We start from the raw sequence: 21444 nt of genomic DNA, 5'->3' as shown, positions 1-21444 counted from the left end.
CACACATCAGTGCTGGGCCAGGGAGATGGCTGAGCAGGTAAAGTTACTTGATGTCAATCCCTAGGTCTCACATGATGGGAGGAGAGGATCAATGCCTAAAAATGATCTACTGACCTTCACACAGGCACCTTGGCGAAACACAGACACACATACATAAATATATACTCAAAAAAATAAAAATATAAAATAAAATCAGTGTTAAATTATCACTAGAAAAATCAAACAAGAGTTTGAATAAATGAATATTTTATGCCCCATATAGGACGAGCCCTACCTAACTAAATCTTAGGTTTTTCATATAGGAGAAAACATCACTTCTATAAAATTTTAAAGGCATAGGATTTGTATCCACATGTGATTCATTTAATACTATGGATGAAAACATCAGTTCAGAGCTGTCTCATGGGTGGTGTTTCTCTGGGTTAGTTAATGGTCTCCATGGGGGAACTCATGTGGCTCACCTCAAGCAGGAGTTTGGAAGGCAGGGTCACCCCGAGGCAATGTGAACAGGGATAGATGATAGATAGATAGATAGATAGATAGATAGATAGATAGATAGATAGATCATCTTTGCAATGTCTCAACAGCAAATGGGCGTGTCTGGGCGGCCAACACCCTCTCAGGGAGGGGACCAGCCCTTTCTTCCCACTGGTATTGGCTTCCCTTCTCCTGTTCAAATACAGGAAGCTTAGAAGTCTGCTCTAATATCACCATGTGCTGTGTCTGTTCTCACTGATCACATTTTTAAAGTTTATCTCGTGTCCCAGGTTTGCAGTCGGTCCAGACAGCAATTCCAAAGCTGAGTGTTCAGCTAGGCCTTTTCCGTCCTCAAACTGCCTGACTAGTTCCCAGGAATGAATGCCACTGCTCCATCAGGGCCCAGCTTTGCCTCTTAAGTAGCTGTAACATCACCATTTTCTTTTTTTTTTAATTTATTTATTTATTAAGGATTTCTGCCTCGTCCCCACAACCGCTTCCCATTTCCCTCCCCCTCCCCCGATCAAGTCCCCCTCCCTCATCTGCTCGAAGAGCAATCAGGGTTCCCTGACCTGTGGGAAGCCCAAGGACTGCCCACCTCTATCCAGGTCTCGTAAGGTGAGCATTCAAACTGCCTAGGCTCCCACAAAGCCAGTACGTGCAGTAGGATCAAAAACCCACTGCAATTGTTCTTGAATTCTCAGTATTCCTCATTGTCTGCTATGTTCAGCTAGTCCGTATTTATCCCATGCTTTTTCAGACCTAGGCCAGCTGGCCTTGGTGAGATCCCAATAGAACATCCCCATTGTCTTAGTGTGTGGGTGCACCCCTCATGGTCCTGAGTTCCTTGCTCGTGCTCCGTCTCCTTCTGCTCCTGATTTGGACCTTGAGATTTCTGTCCGGTGCTCCCGTGTGGGTCTCTGTCTCTGTCTCCTTTCATCGCCTGATGAAGGTTAATATTCCTGAGGATGCCTATGTGTTTGTCTTTGGATTCACCTTATTTAGCTTCTCTAGGAACATGAATTATAAGCTAACATCACCATTTTCTCTCATTCTTTACAGCATCTAGTTAATCACTAAGACCGGATATTGATGCTCTGAAACCTGTCTTTAGGTGTCCTTGGTTTTCACCCAGTTGCCAACTCCACTCCCCTTTAGCATCAATGGGTTGCTTTTACAACCATCACTTTCTGCCCTCAAGAGCCTCACAGGCTAAAATCAGGTTAATTATTTCAAAATGTTGATTGGATGTTCTGTCTAATTTAAAAAAAAAATTGTCACAGAGTAGGTGGGAGTGGTGGCTTACTGGTTAAAAGTGTGTGCTGCTTTTGCAGGTGACCTGAACTTGGATACCAGCCCCCACATCAGACGGTTCACAATCACCTGCAATGTCAGCACCAGAAAATCCAGTGCCTTCAGTGGGATCTACACTCATGTGCACATACCCACACAAATACATAAACACACATAAATCAAACATTTTTAATTTTAATAGGATAAATACAAAACCCTGATCTGGTTTACACAACCCTTCACTATCAGGTTTGCACTTGTAACATGGTGATAACACTGAGTTGGTATGAGGCTAGGAGTTAAGACATGGGGAAAAATAAATAAAGATTGGGTGTGATACTGGAGCAATAATGGCACGATGATTATGGGGTAACCAACTGTCTCTTTATTTGAGGCGCACTTCACAGGAGAGAATTCATGCTTGGTACGAACACTTGACTGAAAACCCATGGTTAGGCTCCAGGGGAACTTAACTGCTATTGTTTAGCTAACTTGACATGGAATCAAACTTCCTTCAAAATGTTCACATTCATGCCCATAAACAAACACAACGTTCAGTCTTAGTGAGAGAAGCTCCTCTCTGCAGGGAATGACTGCGAACACGGAGCCTCGTGGCTGATCATGGTGTTGAAAGTCAGCGATGGTTGGGTGTGCAGTCCTGAAAAGGATGTTTACACCACCCCTCTTGGGCTTGGTAAGTGAAAGAGGAAAGAAAAGTGAGGGCTGGAAGACAGGGGAAGGGCTGCAGAATTGTCTTCAGGCCATAACACAGCCATTACAATCGTGGTCTCACAATAGCTCTTTGAGCCTGCACTGGGCTGCGTAAGACTGGCCTTGTCAACAGTCAAGGCGAAGAAGGAGCTCATGGAGCCCTAACCCTCTCTCTTAAAATGCTGGCTACTGATATATTTTGGGAGTGGGGGAGTGTTGGTCACTCTTTTCCGTGAGTTGTGTACTCACTGGTTCCAGCAGGTTGTTTTAAGCTCATGACCACACAGACAGCTCTGCTAAACTAAGTGAGTCATCAAACAAAAAGACAAGAATGTCAAGAAGGGACATGTTGGGGAGAGAGGGTACTGACCGGAGTGGAATGGAAGAGAGAAGGTGGGGATAAGAATAGCCAGAAAATATGATATACATGCATGGAATTGTCTGAGAACTCATTTGTTTTTAAAAGGATGTGAATGAGCTATTCTTCAAAACTCTAAGGTTCTCATATCATAACTACATTACAGACACATGGCCAAGCATCACATTCTCTAATGTGTAGCATGGAAATGGATGAATCAAGGCTGGGACTGAATCCAAAAAGAGCTGGACTAAGGATAGAGATAAATAAGAAAATTGGATAATGTTACCAAAATCGGATAATGTTACCAAATGTAGCAGAAATTTCTAGGCTTCTCTTGCTGGTTCCAGATTCCAGCCATGGGCAAAACCACACAGTTTTGTGGAGGTCAATATGCCATTTCAAATCTCCTATGAGTAGGGTCTCTGCCAAAACAGCCATACAAACAGATACTTACCCACAAACACTGTCTTTCAGATCCCATTTTCTCTAGGCTGGCTAAACAATGGTTTTGGAAACAGATGAAGGCCAGCTCTTTGTAGATACAGGCTATCATGAAAGATGCGCATGAAATATAGGAAATGAGAGATTAAATTATCTCACACAGCTGTGTATGAAATATCTCTGCAGTAAGCAATCTTTGGTAACAAAAACTAAGCCATGAAAACTTCAAATAGCCATCTGCTCGGTGTCAGAGAGAACAAAGTATTTAAGCCCGGTTTAACAGAAACAATGGTGTCCTGGAAACTCTATCCCAACCAGAAGAAGATGCTCCGAATCACAGCAGAGTGAACGGATGCAGTGGGCAGCTGCCAGAATCAGCCTCCTAGAAGCAGGCAAGAGCCAGGAGCTGGAACATAGGAGTCCTAGCCATGACAGTGACATCGGGAATTGGAAAAGCTTATTTCTAAGACCCCAGAGACTGTCTCAACTCTTCTGGTGCCTCCAGCTTCCTCTCTCCCTGTCACTGCTACGTGTCAAGTTTTTTGAAATGAGAACTGAGAGGAGAGAAAGGAGAAACACGGTGCCTCATTGCAACCACGGCCCTGGCTCCAACAGATCCCGCTGTGGCTGCTCAAGGGGTTCTGCAAAAACTGAGTTCAACCAGCATCCCTGTGGAGACCACTGCTCATTCCCTACCGTCTCCTCCCACTTCCCAAGTCTCACTCCCCTTAACACTGAAGGACTTTCAGGCACCATAAGTTACTTGAGCTCACAAGTAAAGGATATGCTGGCCTGGTGTGGGATGCCCGTCTGTATGTTGTGAATATGTTTTGCTGCCATTGGTTAATAATGAAGCTTATTTGGCGAACAGCGAGGCAGAATAGAGCCAGGTGGGAAATCTAAGCAAAGGGAAAGGGAAAAAAAGAAGGTGGAGTCTGGAAGACACCAGCAGCTGCCATAGAAACAAGATGTGAGCTAACAAGTCATAAGGCCACAGTAAAATACAAACTAATAGAAACGGGTTAATTTAAATATGTAGAGCTAGCCAGTAAGAAGCCTGAGCCATCGGCCAAGCCATTATAGTAAATAAATAGTAAGCCTCAGAGTGGTTGTTTGGAAGCTGGCAGGTGGGAGAGAAACCTCCAGTTATGCTGGCCCTGCATCTGCATAGATTCTACACCCTTTTATTCAGCCAATCAACCACATGATGAAAACGCTTGATGCGAAAACCATACAACTGTATCGAAGTCATACGGCTTTTTCCTTGTTATTATTCCCAACAGCATGTCGTAACAGCATGTGACATAGCATCTATCTCATGACATACAAGGGATTTGCGCATCCATGGCTTGGACATCTGAGGAGTCCTGGGATACACTTCCCAGGAATGACCACACCCTTTACATGGCCATGCCTCTTCCCCTCCTTATTCCAGCAGTCACATTACACAGCACTGCGGTGCTGATTACAATTAGTACGCGTGGCTGTGAGCAGCTCTCCGTTCCCAGCTAGGCACACTTCCCAGGCAGAATACCTTCAACCCTCTAATCTCCTGTCTTCTTATTTTAAGATCCTTCACGGAGAGCTTCTTGCCCTTCCTCGTAACATTATTATTTCACATTCTTCCCGAGGTCTGGGAAGTTTCTGATAAGAAGAAATACAATCTGATAAATCACTAAACTATTTCGATGAATTAGCTTACTGCATTAATCCTCTTAAGGGCATTATAATATTAAAGGAGGGCTATCAGGAGAAAGCCTCCAAGAACTCGCAATCGCTGCCTCGCTTTCCAGCTCTGAAGTTTTACCATTTTTGTGAATAAATCACTGACAGTGGGATTTTAGATTGTTATGGAAGCCAAGTGAAGGAACCCTGTGGCACTTAAGCGTAACTTTATGACTGGGGCCTGGGGAACCCAAGAATATATTTTTACATTCCGGCATTGCTGTCAGCAGTTCATAAATGCTCGGTGTGAATTATTCACCAGTTCGGCATTTGCTCTTATTCATTTGTCTACAATCATAAAACATGGTTTGGGTGTACAGAAAACAGTAACTGAGAACTGAGGCCGAAATCCATCAGGATTCTCTTAGTGGAGAGTCATGACGGTGGCTTTAACCACAGCCCATCCTAAGAGATCTCTACCACCTTAGAAGGTGGTCTCTGCCACAGAAGTGAGTGTTAAAGGGGAAAGGAAATATGCATATAGCTTAAACAGCAGTGTTATAAAAACAGTAATCACTCAGTGGATTATAGCGTGCGCAAACTAATAAGATTCAGAATGGTAACTTCAGAGTGATTTTCCAGAGAGCTCCAACAAGTTGACCTTCCCTGGGTCTCCAGCTCCTTTACCATAAAATAAGCTCTCAAATTCTATGAATCATGTTTTTAATTTATTAATGACCCATCAATACTTGTAAGGTAGAAAATAAACTACATCTTTACTTAATAATAAGCAAATCTACTTAACCTTGACTAAATTTCTCACCTTGTAATTCAGGATGATTATCAAGTAATCATCAATTATCTACACTGGGAAAGATAAAATAATCTAATATGATAAACTAAAAAATTGATTCCTTATAGTTAACAATGTAGTTCAAGATACTAATATAATCTACTATAATCACTTTATATTACAAGCATAATTAGTTTATTTTCAAAAGACTCAATTAAGACTTTCCCCAGTTTGGGACTGGAGAGATGGCTCAGCAGTTAAGAATATGTACTGCTCTTGCAGAGAACCTGAGTTTGGCTCCCAGCACCCACATGAGGCAGCTCACAACTGCCTGTAATTCCAGTTCTGGGGCACACAACACTCTCCTCTGGCCTCTGTGGACCTGCACACATGTACACTTACAGAAAAGCAAGCATGTGTGGATGTACACACATTTGCACATGTGCACACACACACACACACCTCACACACACACACACACACACACACACCTCCTGTTCAATCTTTGTGTCTGCCTCTCAAAAATATATACTATGCTTGAATTGTGTCTTTCCCCTTTATACCTAGGTTATATTTATTTTTATTAGAATTCATCTCTGGGATGGAGAGATGGCTCATAGATTAAAAGGAGCTGCTCTTGCAGAGGACGCAGATTCAATTCCCAGTACTCACATGGAGGCTCGCAAACATCTGTTACTCTAGTTCCAGGGGATCTGATTCCCTTTTCTGACCTCCCCGGGCACCAGGCATACATGAAGTGCATATACATTCATACATGCCGGTAGAACATTCACAAACATAAAATAAAACAAAGACTTAAGAAACCTTAAGAATTCATCTCTGCCGAACCCGTTGGTATATCTCACCCATCTTCCCTCCTATATCATTTGCTATGACCAGACAAGAGCGTAATTTATTTACATCTCCTACTGATGAGCAATTGGTGTGTTTGCATTTCTGTCATTGCAGCCAACACCACAATAAGCATCGCTCTGCAAGCCTCCTGGCACATGTGACTTCCTGTAGGAGTCGGAAGCGCCAGGTCATAGTGAGTGTAGACGCTCACCTTTATCGGAGAACTTAAGGCTGTCTTCTCAAAGTGGTTGAGCCAATGTCATGAGCACAGACAAGTGCCAAAGAGATCTTCTCCATGTGCTCCCCAGCAGCTGATATTTTTAGATTCGAGTGCTTAAAATACTTGTGTAGAGAACATACTCAGAGAAAACACTTTAGTTTCCTGAGTTGCACTGTGAAAGGGTACTGGATTTGGGAGCTGGGAAGATGCCTAAAGGCACCGGGCACCAAGCTTGGTGGCCTGCGTTGGATCCCTGATACCCACATTGTGGAAAGAGAGAAAACTAACTCCCAAAAGTTGTCCTCTGACCTCCATGTGGACACATGCTGTGTGCACCCACAAACATGCATGCATACAAAATAAATTATAAAATGTGATAAAAATTAAAGAGTACTAGATTTCATTAAATTTTATATATCACTTGAGGTTTCTTTTTTAGGGAAAAAAGATTTATTTTCCTGAATCTGTTAGTATTAATTATAATTGTAAAGTTTCTGATATTAAACTACTTGTAATTTTGTTTCATTAATAACTCAAGAAGAGCGTTTGTTTTGGCTATTTGCCTCTGCAGTTTTTCAAATACAGGTAAAGATGCTAGAATATACCCTATATGCCCAGGCTCTGGATTTCCATAAGTCTTGATATAATTACTCTCTATACGTCAGTGATAAGACTCAACTGTTACATCTAACGTCAACATTTTAAAAAGAAAACCTAATTCTTTATCACTACATTATTTGACAGTCACAAAGTTCTAATATTCTACTTTTATACATGGAAAGCTAAATTTATTTTAAAAAATTTAAAACCCCCATGATAGCAATTTTTTTTTTCGAGACAGGGTTTCTCTGTGGTTTTGGAGCCTATCCTAGAACTAGCTCTTGTAGACCAGGATGGTCTCGAACTCACAGAGATCCGCCTGCCTCTGCCTCCCAAGTGCTGGGATTAAAGGCGTGCGCCACCCACCGCCCGGCAATAGCAATGTTTTAAACAAAATCCCATATTTTGCTTCTACAATACGTGAGAGTTGTTTTTGCTGGCAATTCCGGGCTGCACAGTGAAGTATCTTTCCAGAGCAGAAGTTATCCATATCCAGCTCCGTTCTGTTCTCCAGGTACCCTGAGGCACAGGCAGGGCCTCTGAGTGCCGAGCCCCTCTGACAGGCAGGGCTTTAGAATATAGCCAGTTTCTTAGCTTTTTTTTGTTTTGTTTTGTTTTTTGTTTTGTTTTGTTTTTTAATTTATTTATTTATTAAAGATTTCTGTCTCTTCCCCGCCACCGCCTCCCATTTCCCTCCCCCTCCCCCAATTAAGTCCCCCCCCTCAGCCCGAAAAGCAATCAGGGTTCCCTGTCCTGTGGGAAGTCCAAGGAACCCCCACCTCCATCCAGGTCTAGTAAGTTGAGCATCCAAACTGCCTAGGCTCCCACAAAGCCAGTGCGTGCAGTAGGATCAGAAACCCATTGCCATTGTTCTTGAGTTCTCAGTAGTCCTCATTGTCCGCTTTAACCTACACTCCAATTGTCCAGATACTTGGTTCAAATAGGCCTTGGGCAGAACAAAAGAATCTAAATTTCTACAAGTTCCATGCTATGCTATGCTGGTCCCTCTGGGCAGCATTCTCCCACATGGTCAGAGGCAAGTGGATTTCCAAGCCAGGTGGCTTCTGAGTTCTCTCTCTCTTTCTCTCTCTCTCTCTCTCTCTCTCTCTCTCTCTCTCTCTTCCCCCCTCTCTCTCTTCTCTCTCTCTCTCTCTCTCTCTCTCTCTCTGAACATTCCTTACATACCATGGTCAAGCATAAAGCCAAGGTTCTATAGGAAGGTGTTGCGTATGTGTGTGCCTCTGATCTGCCGTGGAAACATTTCGTTGACATCGTGATCTGATGCCTCTGTTGGGCTACTCATGAGCACCACCTAACAGCTCACTCGCTGCTTATTTCATCGATGAGTTTGAAAGGGAGTGGGGATGGGCTTGAGCATTCCTCATGAGTAGAGACTTTCTCTACAAAGTCCGCCTCCTGGATCACCACCTCTGCAAACTTAGACATACTACAAACAAGGCCGCTGCCTCATCCCTGGAATGAGACACTCAGGGGAAGTCAACCCATGCGCCGTTCTGCTCCCCAAATTCTCAAGGGGGGAGAAAGACGCTTGCTGAGCAACAGAGAGCCCTGCTGGCTTATTACCCAGAGAACACCAGTCTCTGGTGTACAGAGGAGATTCAAGCTCATTAGACACAAAGGTCTTGAGTTAACCTTTTAGGCTCAGGCTCCACAAGTGGAAGCTGGCATTCTGCTTGCACGGGAGCGTGGTTCATGCAATGCATACATGTATGTTCCTGGAGGCAATCAAAAACTGGGCCTTTCTTTTGTTTTTAGTTAAAGACATTTTAGCTGGAGCTATAGGGTCTGGGGTAGAGCACTTGCCAAGCATGTGTGAGATCCCAGGTTTGATTCCCCCAACAAGATAAATAAATAACACAGTAGAATGCCTTGCTTTATTTAAAGGCAGCAATATGAACTCCTACCAATTTTCCTCATGACAAATCTAGGTTTTTCAGACTCTGAATTTGTATAAAAAAAAATAAGGCAAAATTTTAAATAAATTTGAAGATACGTGTTCATTTAACAGAACTTCCCTAGGTCTATAATCAAGAAACAAGCTTAACATTCATGTCAAGGACCGTCTGTCTCTGCTTGCCGGGATCAGAAGGCCACGGCAAGCTTTGGCCTGTAGAACGGGTCCTTGGTAAGCAAATCTCTTTCCGTGTTTTATGACTACTGGTTCTTATTCAGTTACATGAGCCACACACTTCAGGGCAATCACTTATCTGATACCACTTCGTGTAGACTGGAACACCCTCTCCAGTGGAGCAAATCCCCACAGCCTCCCCTTCCCGGCATCCAAAGGATACGGTCCAAAATGAGTTGAGTCAGAGTGTGGTATGCCGACAGGTCACACATTTCCATGATCTGGTTGGAGGAAAAATCCACCTTCTGGTGACAAAAGAACATACGTTACACATTGCTTTCTTTCAGGCTTGCTGGTGTTTAACAGCAAAACCAGAAGACAGGTTTCTGGACGCAGACGTAGCACTGATGGCTGTAGGGGCTGTGCAGCCAAACCAGGCATCTCTCTCCACCTTTTCTCGCTGGGATGCTATTGTCACCACCCCGAGAGGCGGATCCTCCCTTTTCCACCCTTCCTTCCCCTCCACGGTCTCATTCACTATGCAGCCAAGGCTGGCCTGAAATTCTTATAGACGAGGCTGGCCGCAAACCTGCAGAGATGGGCTGGGATTGAAGGCGTGTGCCACCACGCCCCATCGACTCTCACGTGTTCCGCGGTTATTTTAAATCTCCTGGTCTCCTGCAGGATTCAGTTTCGCCTATATCACCACACTTCCTATTTCTTCTAACGCCCAACAGACCACAGTAGCTTCACTCGGGTGTGCATCTGATTGTTCTGTTCTCCAGAGAGTCTCACACGCCGCCCCTCACCGCCAGGACAGTCCTTCTTTATCCCTCAGGCTGCACGGCTTCAGTTGTATCTGCCTTAGTTTGGGGTTTTTTTTTTTTTTGATTGCTGAGACACCATGACCAAGGCAACTCTTATAAAGAAAGCATGCTAAGTGAGGGCGGCTCACTTGGTTTCAAAGGTTCAGCCCATTATGATCATGAAGGGGAGCATGGCGGTGTGCAGGCAGACAGACGTGGTGCTGGAGCTGAGAGTGCTCCTTCATGCAGGCAATGGGAAGTCAACTGAGACACTGGGCAGTGTCCTGAGCATAGGAATCCTCAAAGCCCACTCCCCAGAGTGGCACGCTTCCTCCAATAAGGTCAAATCCACTCCAACAGAGCCACACCTGCTAAGAGTGCCACTCCCTACGAGATTATGGGGGCCAACCACATTCAAACTACCACAGTACCCTTTCTCAAAATTGACTCATTTAGACAGGCATTTTCAGCAACATCTGTGGACCCTGTTCTACAATGAGAATACATACATACATACATACATACTAACTAATTAAATAAAAAGCTTTGCTTAATTCATCTACTGGGGAAAATATCTTTTTTAAACAAAAGGTAAGAAAACTCAAGGTTTTGGAACACTATATTGGGCACTTGATGAGGGTGTTGTAACCTCCCTCCAGAAGGTAGTCAAGAAGATGCTGAATAAACACTGTCCCTCCTGTGCCCTTTGAAACAGCGACTGCACTCCCCAAACTTACTAAACGATACTTCCCTACACTAAGTCCTAGAAGGAACCAGAAGGCAGGAGTAGACAACTGGTGAAGACCATTACAAACATAACAGGGGTGGGACGGGGATTACGTGGTCAGTAAGACCCGAGCTGACAGAGCCTGGAAAGGAACAGCGCAAGCCGTCTAAAGGACCAGTCTACGCCTATGCCAGCGCCAGTCATTTTGAGCATCCCATAGAAGCCTTGCAAAAACTACCTAACAGTCAAAACTGGATGCTCCAGTTCCTGAAGGCACAGCCTCCTCCAGGGCTGTTTCACTTTTGCATCAGACTTTTTTGGGGCACAAAGTTTCTGTGAATGAGGGGGCCCATGTCCCTGATGACCTAGCTGAGAGGCTGTTCTAACCAGTGGGAAAGTAGAAAGGCTACTTATCGGTAAAAACACAAGCCTTCATTTACGTGCAAGATGGGCCCTGATTGGCCCAACATGCCTTCTCTGCTTATATAAGCGGAGGTTCAGGTTCCCAGGATGATGGAGGAAGGTCATTGTCTAATAAAGGAACTGCCTTGGCCCATTTTATTGGTTAGAAGATAGGTGGGAGGAGTAAACAGAACAGAACGCTGGGAGGAACAGGAAGTGAGGTCAGACTCAACAGCTCTCCTCTCTGGAGCAGACACCTGAGAGAGACGTCATGCCCTGCTCCCAGGATGAAGCTCCGACCCAGGATGGACATAGGCTAGAATCTTCCCGGTAAGCGCACCTAGGGGCGCAACACAGATGATTAGAAATGGGCTAAATTAATATGTGAGAATTAGCCTAGAAGAGGTTAGATAGAAATGGGCCAAGCAGTGATTTAAATGAATACAGTTTGTGTGTTGTTATTTCGGGGCATAAGCCGGGCAGGCGGCCGGGGTGCTGGGAACGCAGCCCCGCCGCTCCTATTACTACACCAGGACAAGCTGCCTGAGAGACTTTACCTATGCTCATGCCATTGTTTTCCCAGCAGCAGGCCCCACAAAAGGCTTCTCTGGGACGGCTTTTGTTTCTGCCTGCTCTGGTAGTGTGGGGCGAGCTGGTGACATTGGAGAAAGCAGCAGCAGAGGAGTAGCAGCAGTGACGGCTGGGTCATCAAAGTGACAGCAGTTGCAACAGCTGGGCAGTTAACGAGCCAGGTTACAAAAGGTGGCTCCTTGGTAGCTGAAGAGGAGGCGGCTGGGCAGTTTGAGAGAATGACAAGCACCGGAATAGGGTGACAGAGAAACTAGAGGAGACGATGTGCTGGGGTTGAAGGAGGCTATATGAGCCAGGGAGGGGAGATTCTGGCCACTGTCGCTGAAGAATTTTAGAGTGCTGCTGAGTCTTCAGGGTCCATAGTCAGAGGCTGAAGGCCCTGGAACTCTAACGCAAGTCACTCTCAAAGGCTGGAAGGAATCCCACTATCCAGGCCTTATGTAATGGATGCTGCCAGCTACTGCCAAAGGCTGTGGAGCTCCAACTTCCCAGGCTGCACAAGGGTCAGATACACAGGCTTGCAGGAGCTCAGCAGCCGAGGGGGCTACCTGCCGCTGCTCCTGCCTGTGGCATGCTGCTGGTGGACACTACGAGGGACAAAAGCTTCCAGACAGGAGCACTGAAAGAGCCTGCACTGCTCAGCCACAGTTACCATCTGGGCAGAGCCAGGGAATGAATATAAAAAAGTACTAGTTTCTTTAAAAGCAAAGGTTGGATAAGGGAGAGGACAAAGTTTGCACCCAGGAAACGCTTTACCACTGTCTCAGCTAGAACCACGCTGCTATAACAAAAGAGACACAAGAGCCACTACTACAAGGGCAAAGGGGCTGCGTGTGGCGGCACATGTCTGGACCTGCAGCAGTCAGGAGGCAAAAGCAGGAAGGGCAGGAGTTTGAGGCCAGCCTGGACTGCATGGAAAGACCTACCGCCCCAGCCCAAAGAAATAACAATCAATTAAAATCTTCTTTTTTAACTAAGAAAATGGCATAAATATGGCCAAGAGGACAGAAGGAAGCTGGTTCCTTGAATGTGAGGTTTCAGCAAAGAGCTCTCAAGGACCATATGCTGACAGAGCATCTCGGTGACACACTTGTCTGTATTTCAGTTCAGACACCTGCACTGTAAGCTATCCTCCTGACTCACACTGGGAGCTATCCCCCTGACTCACACTGTCACCCACCCCCCCTGACTCACACTGGGAGCTATCCCCCAGATTCACACTGGAAGCTATCCCCCCTGACTCACACTGGAAGCTATCCCCCTGACTCACACTGTAGGCATCCCCCGACTCACACTGTAAGCTATCCCTCAGATTCACACTGGAAGCTATCCCCCTGACTCACACTGGAAGCTATCCTCCTGACTCACACTGGAAGCTATCCCCCTGACTCCTCTCTATTAGTTCTCTCTTGCTTGTTTAAGTGGCAAGCCCTTACTGTAGATTATTAGAGTATTGATAAGTATACCTTGAGATTTTTGGGTGGCTTGAAATTGAAGAAGGTAGTCAGCCTGTTCTGAGAAGCATTTAGTTCCAGAAGATACGGCATGCAGCTCACACAAGACAAATCTGGGAGCAGAAAAGGTGAATCAATAAGATACTAGAAAAAAATCATTAAGCATGTTATATCAGAACACACATTTTTTTTTTCCAGACACGATCGCATTGTTCAGTCCTGGTTGGCCTGGAATTCACTATGTAGGCCAGGCTGGTCTAGAACTTAGATTCACCAGCTTTCTGTCTCCCAAGTGCTCGGATTAAAGGTGCTACCACACCTGGCCAAATTAGAATAACTTTGAATTATGCCCATTGCAAGCACATCTCAAATATTTCAGCTGAGTCAAATTAATAAAAATGAACGATGTGTGAAGTACTCTTTTAAAGTGTAGAACAGAGGAGAGCAGGGTGTAGGAGGAGGGAGGGGGAGACAAGGGGTAGACGAACCACAAAACGCACCTTGTTCTAATGTCGTAACAGTATCCACCACATTATAAGTTGACTTAAAAAATCATTTGGTGTGGGACAATCTGTATTCTGTCAATTATGCTTTAAATAAATGCTGACTGGTCAGTCAGTAGCCAGGCAGGAAGTATAGGCAAGACAACCAGACAGGAAGTAGAGGCGGGGCAAGGAGAACAGGAATATTCTGGGAAGAAGGAAGCTCTTTCTGCAGTCCCGCCCAGACACTGGAGAAGGAAGATGTGACCTACCCTGCTGAAAAAGGTACCGAGCCATGTGGCTAACATAGATAAGAATAATGGGTTAATATAAGAGCTAATAAGAAGCCTGAGCTAATGGGTCAATCAGTTTCTAAATTATGGAGACCTCTGTGTGATTTTCTTTGGGGTTAAATGGCTGCGGGAACTGGGCAGGACAGAAACTCCAACAAGCAGGCCCTCATGTTACAATCATTTTTTTTAAAAAAATGTGTAAAACTCTCTATAAGGCAGTAACTTCTCCTTCTCCCCCAGGCCCTGCCCACTTCTTCCATCTCTTCTATTTCCGAGATGTCTGAGTAACCCATGGCTGAAGCCTCTTGCACCCCCACTCATGTTCCCACAATCTGCCAACCCCATGTGCTTCCAACAGCACCAGCCTTCCAGAAAAGGATGCGAAGCTAAAGCATTAGATGCTCCTCTTGGTAATCAGCTCCTAAATAACTGAATTAGGCCTTTTCAGAAGACTGAAAATAACACAATTAGGGAACTCTGTTGCTAATTCAATTTTGTTTTAGTTGGACTTAATCCTAAATCCCATTAATTATTTGAGGTGATTTAGACCCCTTTCTTGTTACTGTGCTTTGACTCTGGATCAGTCCAAAAGTGCATCTGAGTTCTGCATTTTATCTTAAGCATTCTATTCCCAGACTTGGTGCTAAATAAAACACCGTGCTAGTGGAGGCCACACACAGAATCCCACGCAAACTGTGATTCTGACTCAGCGTTTGCCATTCTCTCTCTCTCTCTCTACAGGAGATGCACACTGGGCATTGGAATGAAAGAATCCACATGGCGGGGTTTCTCTAGCCTTCTTGCTATAGGTGGTTCCTTTCAGTAAGGGGTTTGGTGGTAGCGCCCCTTTTCTCTCTCATTCTGAAGGACACAGAGAACCAGGACAGCCATGCCAACCACAGGCAAAGCGAGACCATGCCAAGTGGTGCAGACAAATGCAGAGTGGGAGGAGGTGGCACACAGCTGTGTCTTGGGCCGGGCTGGCAGGGATGGCTGTGCCATCTTGCATTTGGTGATAGTTTGGATGAGAAACTGTCATCTTGGGCTTCCTGGTGGCAGTGTTTGGGCTTAGGAGTTCATCTTTAATGCCAATCGCATGGGTATTTGTTTTAAAGGAGAAGCATCAGCTAATATTTAGACCAATACAATGAGATGGTAACAAAACCTCATGCTCTGTACATAGCTGGGGCTTTAAAAATCACTGTGACAGTGCCGACTTCCACGCAGTCACTCCTTGGTGCAGTAACCTCTTCGTCCACCAGATGGCAGGAGCACCTTACGGCTTCACTAATGGTTCTGGACCAGCAGCATCAGCCTTATCCTTGTTTACCTCAAACCAACCCTTACCCCAGTTCAGTCAGAAACTCTGAGGGTGGGATTCAGCCATCTATGCACTAACAGTCCCTGTTACACACAAGCTATTCTGCTGAAAACTGAAATGTGGTCTACCTCTGAACTCCTGTAAAGCTGACATCCCCCAAAGAAAAACACACTGCCATACCAATACACACAATAGAGAGGGTCATAAAGAATCAAGAAAGTGTGGTCTGCATAGAGACTGCCTTGAGTGGCAGGCTATGAAGCTAGGTCTCTTCTTGCTATTGACATTGAACATCATCAGAGCCTTCCATGAGGCTGCAATTTCTTATTCAGTAAGAGTGAAAAATCAATCTCAGAGACTGAGATGAGCAGAGCACAACAGCCTTGTAGGGGTGGGGTGGGCAGAGCACAATCAGCCTTGTAGGGGTGGGGTGGGAAGACACAATCAGCCTTGTAGGGGTGGGGTGGGAAGAGCACAATCAGCCTTGCAGGGGTGGGGTGGGCAGAGCACAATCAGCCTTGTAGGGGTGGGGTGGGCAGAGCACAATCAGCCTTGTAGGTGTGGGGTGGGAAGACACAATCAGCTTTGCAGGGGTGGGGTGGGCAGAGCACAATCAGCCTTGCAGGGGTGGGGTGGGCAGAGCACAATCAGCCTTGTAGGGGTGGGGTGGGCAGAGCACAATCAGCCTTGCAGGGGTGGGGTGGGCAGAGCACAATCAGCCTTGTAGGTGTGGGGTGGGAAGACACAATCAGCTTTGCAGGGGTGGGGTGGGCAGAGCACAATCAGCCTTGTAGGTGTGGGATGGGAAGACACAATCAACTTTGCAGGGGTGGGGTGGGAAGAGCACAATCAGCCTTGTAGGGGTTGGGTGGGCAGAGCACAATCAGCCTTGTAGGGGTGGGGTGGGCAGAGCACAATCAGCCTTGCAAGGATGGCGTGGGCAGAGCACAATCAGCCTTGTAGGGGTGGGGTGGGCAGAGCAGTCCTGCCAGTAGCAGCTAAATGCCTTCCTGGAGGTTGGGTCACCACACATCTGAGCCTTGCTTTAAGTAACTTGGAGGAAGAGGGACAGGGCGGGGATTCAGAGAGAACAAGACGGGACCCCAGCTATTACTGCTCAGTATTCATTCCAGAATTTTCTCTGTTCGTGTTTGCTATTTTCTAAAATGGGTTTGGAAAAGCATGTCACAGTCTCTCCAACAGTGGTATTTGGAGTAGGATCTGACGCTTGTCTGCACTCAGGGGCCGGACTTTAATTATCAGAGTCAGATGAGAGGAACTGGAAAAAGAAATTGAGAGACCATTAACAGCAGCAGTGAGGTCTGCTCTAAGGCAGCTGGAAGCAGCAAGCAGAAAGACGCTCAGTGGAGAGAGATCAGAAATAAGTATTTGCCTGTGTCTCTAGAAGTCTAAAGGAAAAGATATATAGTGTTAAAATCAAATAAGATCTGAAAATTCAAAACAAGGACCAGGCTTTAAAGAAAATACGATGATTTCAGAACTATGTTCATTAAGTGTGAAGGAAGGAAGGCGTAATGGCAAACACAGTCAGATGGTGTGGTCAGAAGAGTCAGCTAAACCGACAGAGAGGGGCCAGGGCTGACACCAGGAAGCCCTGGGGCTTAACCCATAATACAGAGAGCTAGCCAGGATGAAACAGAAGTGTAAAAGCCAAATAAAATGTCCATGAGAGGGCGGGGTAGCTAATTCATCTGAGCTAAATAGCTAGCTGAAGAAAAGGGTGTCATCAAACGTTCTGTGGGTACTGAAGGGATACCAACTCCCGTGGGGCTCCCTGGGTGCCCCGCTGTCGAAACACTGAAGGCCTACCTGCTCTTCCCTGGCAGATCATTGTTCTCTCTCTCTCTCTCTCTCTCTCTCTCTCCCTCGTTCTATCGCTCTCTTTCTCCAAAGAAAGCAATAAGTCAATATTTAAATTGATCTACAAATCACTTTTATCAAGCTCAGTATTATAAAACCACATTAAAATCTGTAGATGGTAAATTTTCGCACTACTTCAGTGATCAATCCTCTTGACTGACAATCACGTACCTTCGATTTTGTTCGCTGAAAGATTCAACTTCTGTAGGTGAACATAGTTACACAGAATGCTGATGTCGATTAAATCGCAGTGCTGAGAGGAAGGAAAGGGGGAAGGCTTTAATATGGCTTTTACCGCGTTCATGGGAGCCTTCCCGCAACAGCTAGAAACAACGCCGACGGAAAGAAAGCAAGAGTTTCTACCGAAGGATAGAAAAGAGAGAATAAACTCTAAGGCCTGCTATTAATGAGATCTCAAAACCCCACGAAAAAAATGTATTCCTTCTGAAGAAATTCTAGTCAGTTGGGCGTGGTAGCACATGCTTTTAATCAAGGTAGAGGCAAGTGAATCTCTGTGAGTCTGAGGTTGGCCAGGACTGCACAGTCAAACCCTGTCTCCAATAGAAGAAGAAAGAAATTATTAGCCTAAGAAATTAGTGTTAGCAGCAAGGACACACCACATGAAAAGGTAAAGGACAGCGGTGTTCACGGGAGCCTTTATAACAGTCTGAAATGAAATAAAGTACAGCAGTAAAGACCACGTTTTCATCTCGCCAAAGAGAAGCCAGTGCCAAGCATGTAAGTGACGTTTTAGGGATATGCTACAGGTCACCAGGAGACTGTTAACCACACAGCGATCCCAGCAGATCCAACAGCAGCAGCAGAGCAGACAGGGGAAACACAGAGAGGGGTGTGGCCAAGCCTGAAGCCGCAAAGCAGCTTGGGAGTCGCAGTCTCCAGCTCCGCTGAGGCTCTGTCCAAAGCTCATGCCAGCAAGGTAGTCATGGGAAGTTCTGGTGGAGCTGGGAGAGAATCTGAGCCCACGGGATGACGACTTCTGCTGGAGGCATATGTCATTCTGTCGCGGGCAGACAACAAAGCCAAAGGCGGCTAATAAAAAAAAAAAAAGCCTTTTGACAGCAAGTTCTCACTTCGGGGAGTGATGGCTGTTTAAGGGAGGCTGCTGCAAGAGACAGGTCAGTACTGAGTGCCTACTGTGTGCATCATTGTGCCTAGTCAGGAGACAGGGAGGGGCTGAGTTCTAGTGTGCCTTTAAGAATTTAGGACTTGGGCAGGGGAGGAGATGTGTATACAAGTAATTAGAGGAAGTCAAATAAACAATAATAATCATTATATAATTATTATATACAATGATATTATATAATATCATACATAATTATATAACAATATTAATATATAATACTACTGTGTGATGCATATTATATATTACACATAATATATAATTATATAGTAATAATATTGTGTGTAGCCTAAGTAAGATATGAGGAGGGGGAAAATCACTGAACCAGTGAGTGTACTCAGTGAGACAGTTTATAGAGGCCAAGTAATTCAGCACGTAATATCTCAACAGTACGGAGGTCAGGGGCAAAATAAGTTAAGCTCCATCCCTCTGGCTGAAATAAGATTTAAAGGATTGGTTTTTTGGCAGATCAATTTAAGGCCTGGCGCTACATACATAAATAGACTATTGGTTACAATGAGCCTTGACGCGGCAGAACTGGCTGCTAGAATCACACTATCTCAATGTCTTACACAGTGCTGTGTGTACTGGGTACTCCTGCCACAGCTGAGTGCCTGAGCCCTCTACAGAAGGCTAGCCACTGCCAGGGAGGGAAAAGCTGAGCTTGGTATGCTGACCCCGAAGGACATGCTACGAAGCCAGCACAGAGGACAACACCTCAGTAGTCACTGGATAGTTCAAATCCACGGCAGAACACTTTGGCAATGCATTAGCCCAGTCGGGAGTGAGCCAGGTCAGGAAGCTGTAGCAAATTTTCCATGTGCTTTTAAAATAAAAGTACGTGTAGAGGGTATATCTGTACAGGTGTGGGAACACATGTGTGCAACCGGTGCACATGCATGTGTGTAATGAGCCTATGGAGGAGTCTTCTTCACTTGCCCCTCACCTGCTATACGGAAGCCGCCTCTCTCAGTGAACCTGGCGTTCACCTGTCCATCTAGACAAGGCTGCCGTGCCAGCACGCCTGGGATCCGAACCCCAGCCTTCGCATTACACAGCAAGCACTGTGCCCGCTGAGCCAGCTCCCCAGCCCCTCGATGTCTTTTTTTTATTTTTAATGGAGGCAAAAAGAGTTCAATTATTTTTCTAGGACTATGAACAGCAGAGAGGCTGAACTGTGGGTGGCCGGCTCTTGCACCCCCACGCCGTCAAAGCTGAGCCCGATCCTGTGCTGCTCTGGGACTAGGACTGAAATCTTGAAGACTGGAGAATAACAATGGATTCTTTGGCTTTGACGGCAGGCATCTATGAAAATAAAGGACAGCTCAGAGCTACTCATTTCTCGACATGAGAGGAACATCGATTATCAAAATACTCGGTTCCGGGGATTCAGACACGAAATTTAGCTCTGCTTTGGCCGATCAGAGGGAAAATTCTTACAGGGTTTTTGATTGGTTTTACAAATCCAAACTCAACCTCCTGAAGAAAGCATTGATTACTATAATATAGACTACTTAGGATGAAAGCGAGTGCGGAGAAAATGGAACCAAAGGAATTTGGGGAGCTGATCCTGGGACGGCCGTGGTTCCCTGAAGCCTAACACTTACACATGCATCTCCATCGAACACAAGGCCCTGAGGTTTGCCGCCACGACAAAAGCTGTGAGTACCAAAGAAGGTGAATGCCATCTGTCCGTGTTGCTGCCCTGCAATGACTCTGTCATACTCACTGATAAATTCAGGTTGAGGTAGACCTGCTCCGTCCCAGGGCCCGACCACCCCAACTCATTGAGTGCTTCGGCCACAGCCTCCTCTCTCAGGATCCCATCAAACTCCGCCTGCAGAAAGAAAATGGTGGACACAGAATGTGTATTAGAAAGGCAACCATCTGCTTTGTCCTACCCCGCTCCCAGGGAAAATCTGACTGCATAGAAGACATTACATACTCCACATGGCTAAGTGAATGCCCACATCAAAGTCATGTCTTGCTGCCACTGACTTATTGGCTGGTCACTTCCATGTGGTGCTTGATGCTGAGACAACACTGTGGCCAGAGGAACGTCAGATTTCGTGGTCCTGTGTAAGAGCTCCTGACAGCCCGGAGTAGGCAATTCTCATCTCCATTTTACAGAGGAAGTAACTAAGAGGTTACATTGCTCAAAATGACATAACGGCATGTGACAGAGCTGGAATAAAAACCCAATCTGTCTGCCCCCAAGGCGATTCTGTACTGGGCTACCTGCCCACACCTCAAAGGATGCATCAAATGAAGGCACTAATGTCTCAAAATCTGGTATTCTTGCTGAACAAACCAAGTCCTCAGCTCACTTTCCAGAAGCTGTTTTTGTCAGATCCATCCAATTTACAAGATGATGTCGTGGGTGCCTGTCACTTCCAGGAGGAGGCTCGCCCTTTGGTCTATAGCCGACGGATGGGCATGGCATTTCCCCTGTGGTGGCAGACAGAAGAGACGACACGCTAGTCTATGCTGCATGTCCACTGCCTTGAACTCTATAATGGCCAGCAAGGACACCGACATCAGCACGATGGCAGAAAACAGTCGTCATGGCAGCCAGTCTACGGTACTTAACCACGATGAGTGTATTAATCGTGATGGGAAAACATACACTCTTTAGTTCTTTACCAACCCAGGAGCCAAGAATGCTATTTGGGTTGTTGGTCCTGAGGACCTAAGTATATAGAATGGTGTTGCTCTAAGAGTTTTTCTCCACAGGGACTATTGCCTACATGGAGATAGTACATTGTCCTTTGGAATCAGCTGCACTCGGTTTGAACCTCACCTCTGCCACGTGACTTGGGGGAGGTAAAGCTTTCTCTGAGC

The 21444-nt window shown here is 45.7% G+C and overlaps 1 protein-coding gene across 1 annotated transcript in view; it reads right to left on the bottom strand.

Moving 5' to 3' along the window:
* Positions 1-21444, bottom strand: part of Lrguk (leucine rich repeats and guanylate kinase domain containing) — a 113721-nt gene that overhangs the window by 83629 nt on the left and 8648 nt on the right. The window contains exons 2-5 of the mRNA XM_041675561.1: positions 20333-20440; positions 17634-17715; positions 13498-13598; positions 9729-9810 (exon numbers count right to left, since the gene is read on the bottom strand). Of these exons, the coding sequence (XP_041531495.1) occupies positions 9729-9810; positions 13498-13598; positions 17634-17715; positions 20333-20440 (373 nt within the window). The remainder of the gene's footprint in view (positions 1-9728; positions 9811-13497; positions 13599-17633; positions 17716-20332; positions 20441-21444) is intronic.

The sequence above is a fragment of the Microtus oregoni genome, unplaced genomic scaffold (assembly GCF_018167655.1).
Source record: "Microtus oregoni isolate MIOR12 unplaced genomic scaffold, Mior012 000026F_ref0000081, whole genome shotgun sequence".
NCBI classification, from domain to species: Eukaryota; Metazoa; Chordata; class Mammalia; order Rodentia; family Cricetidae; genus Microtus; species Microtus oregoni.
The sequence above is the reverse complement of the archived record's forward strand: the minus strand, read 5'-3'. Positions and strand labels throughout refer to the sequence as shown.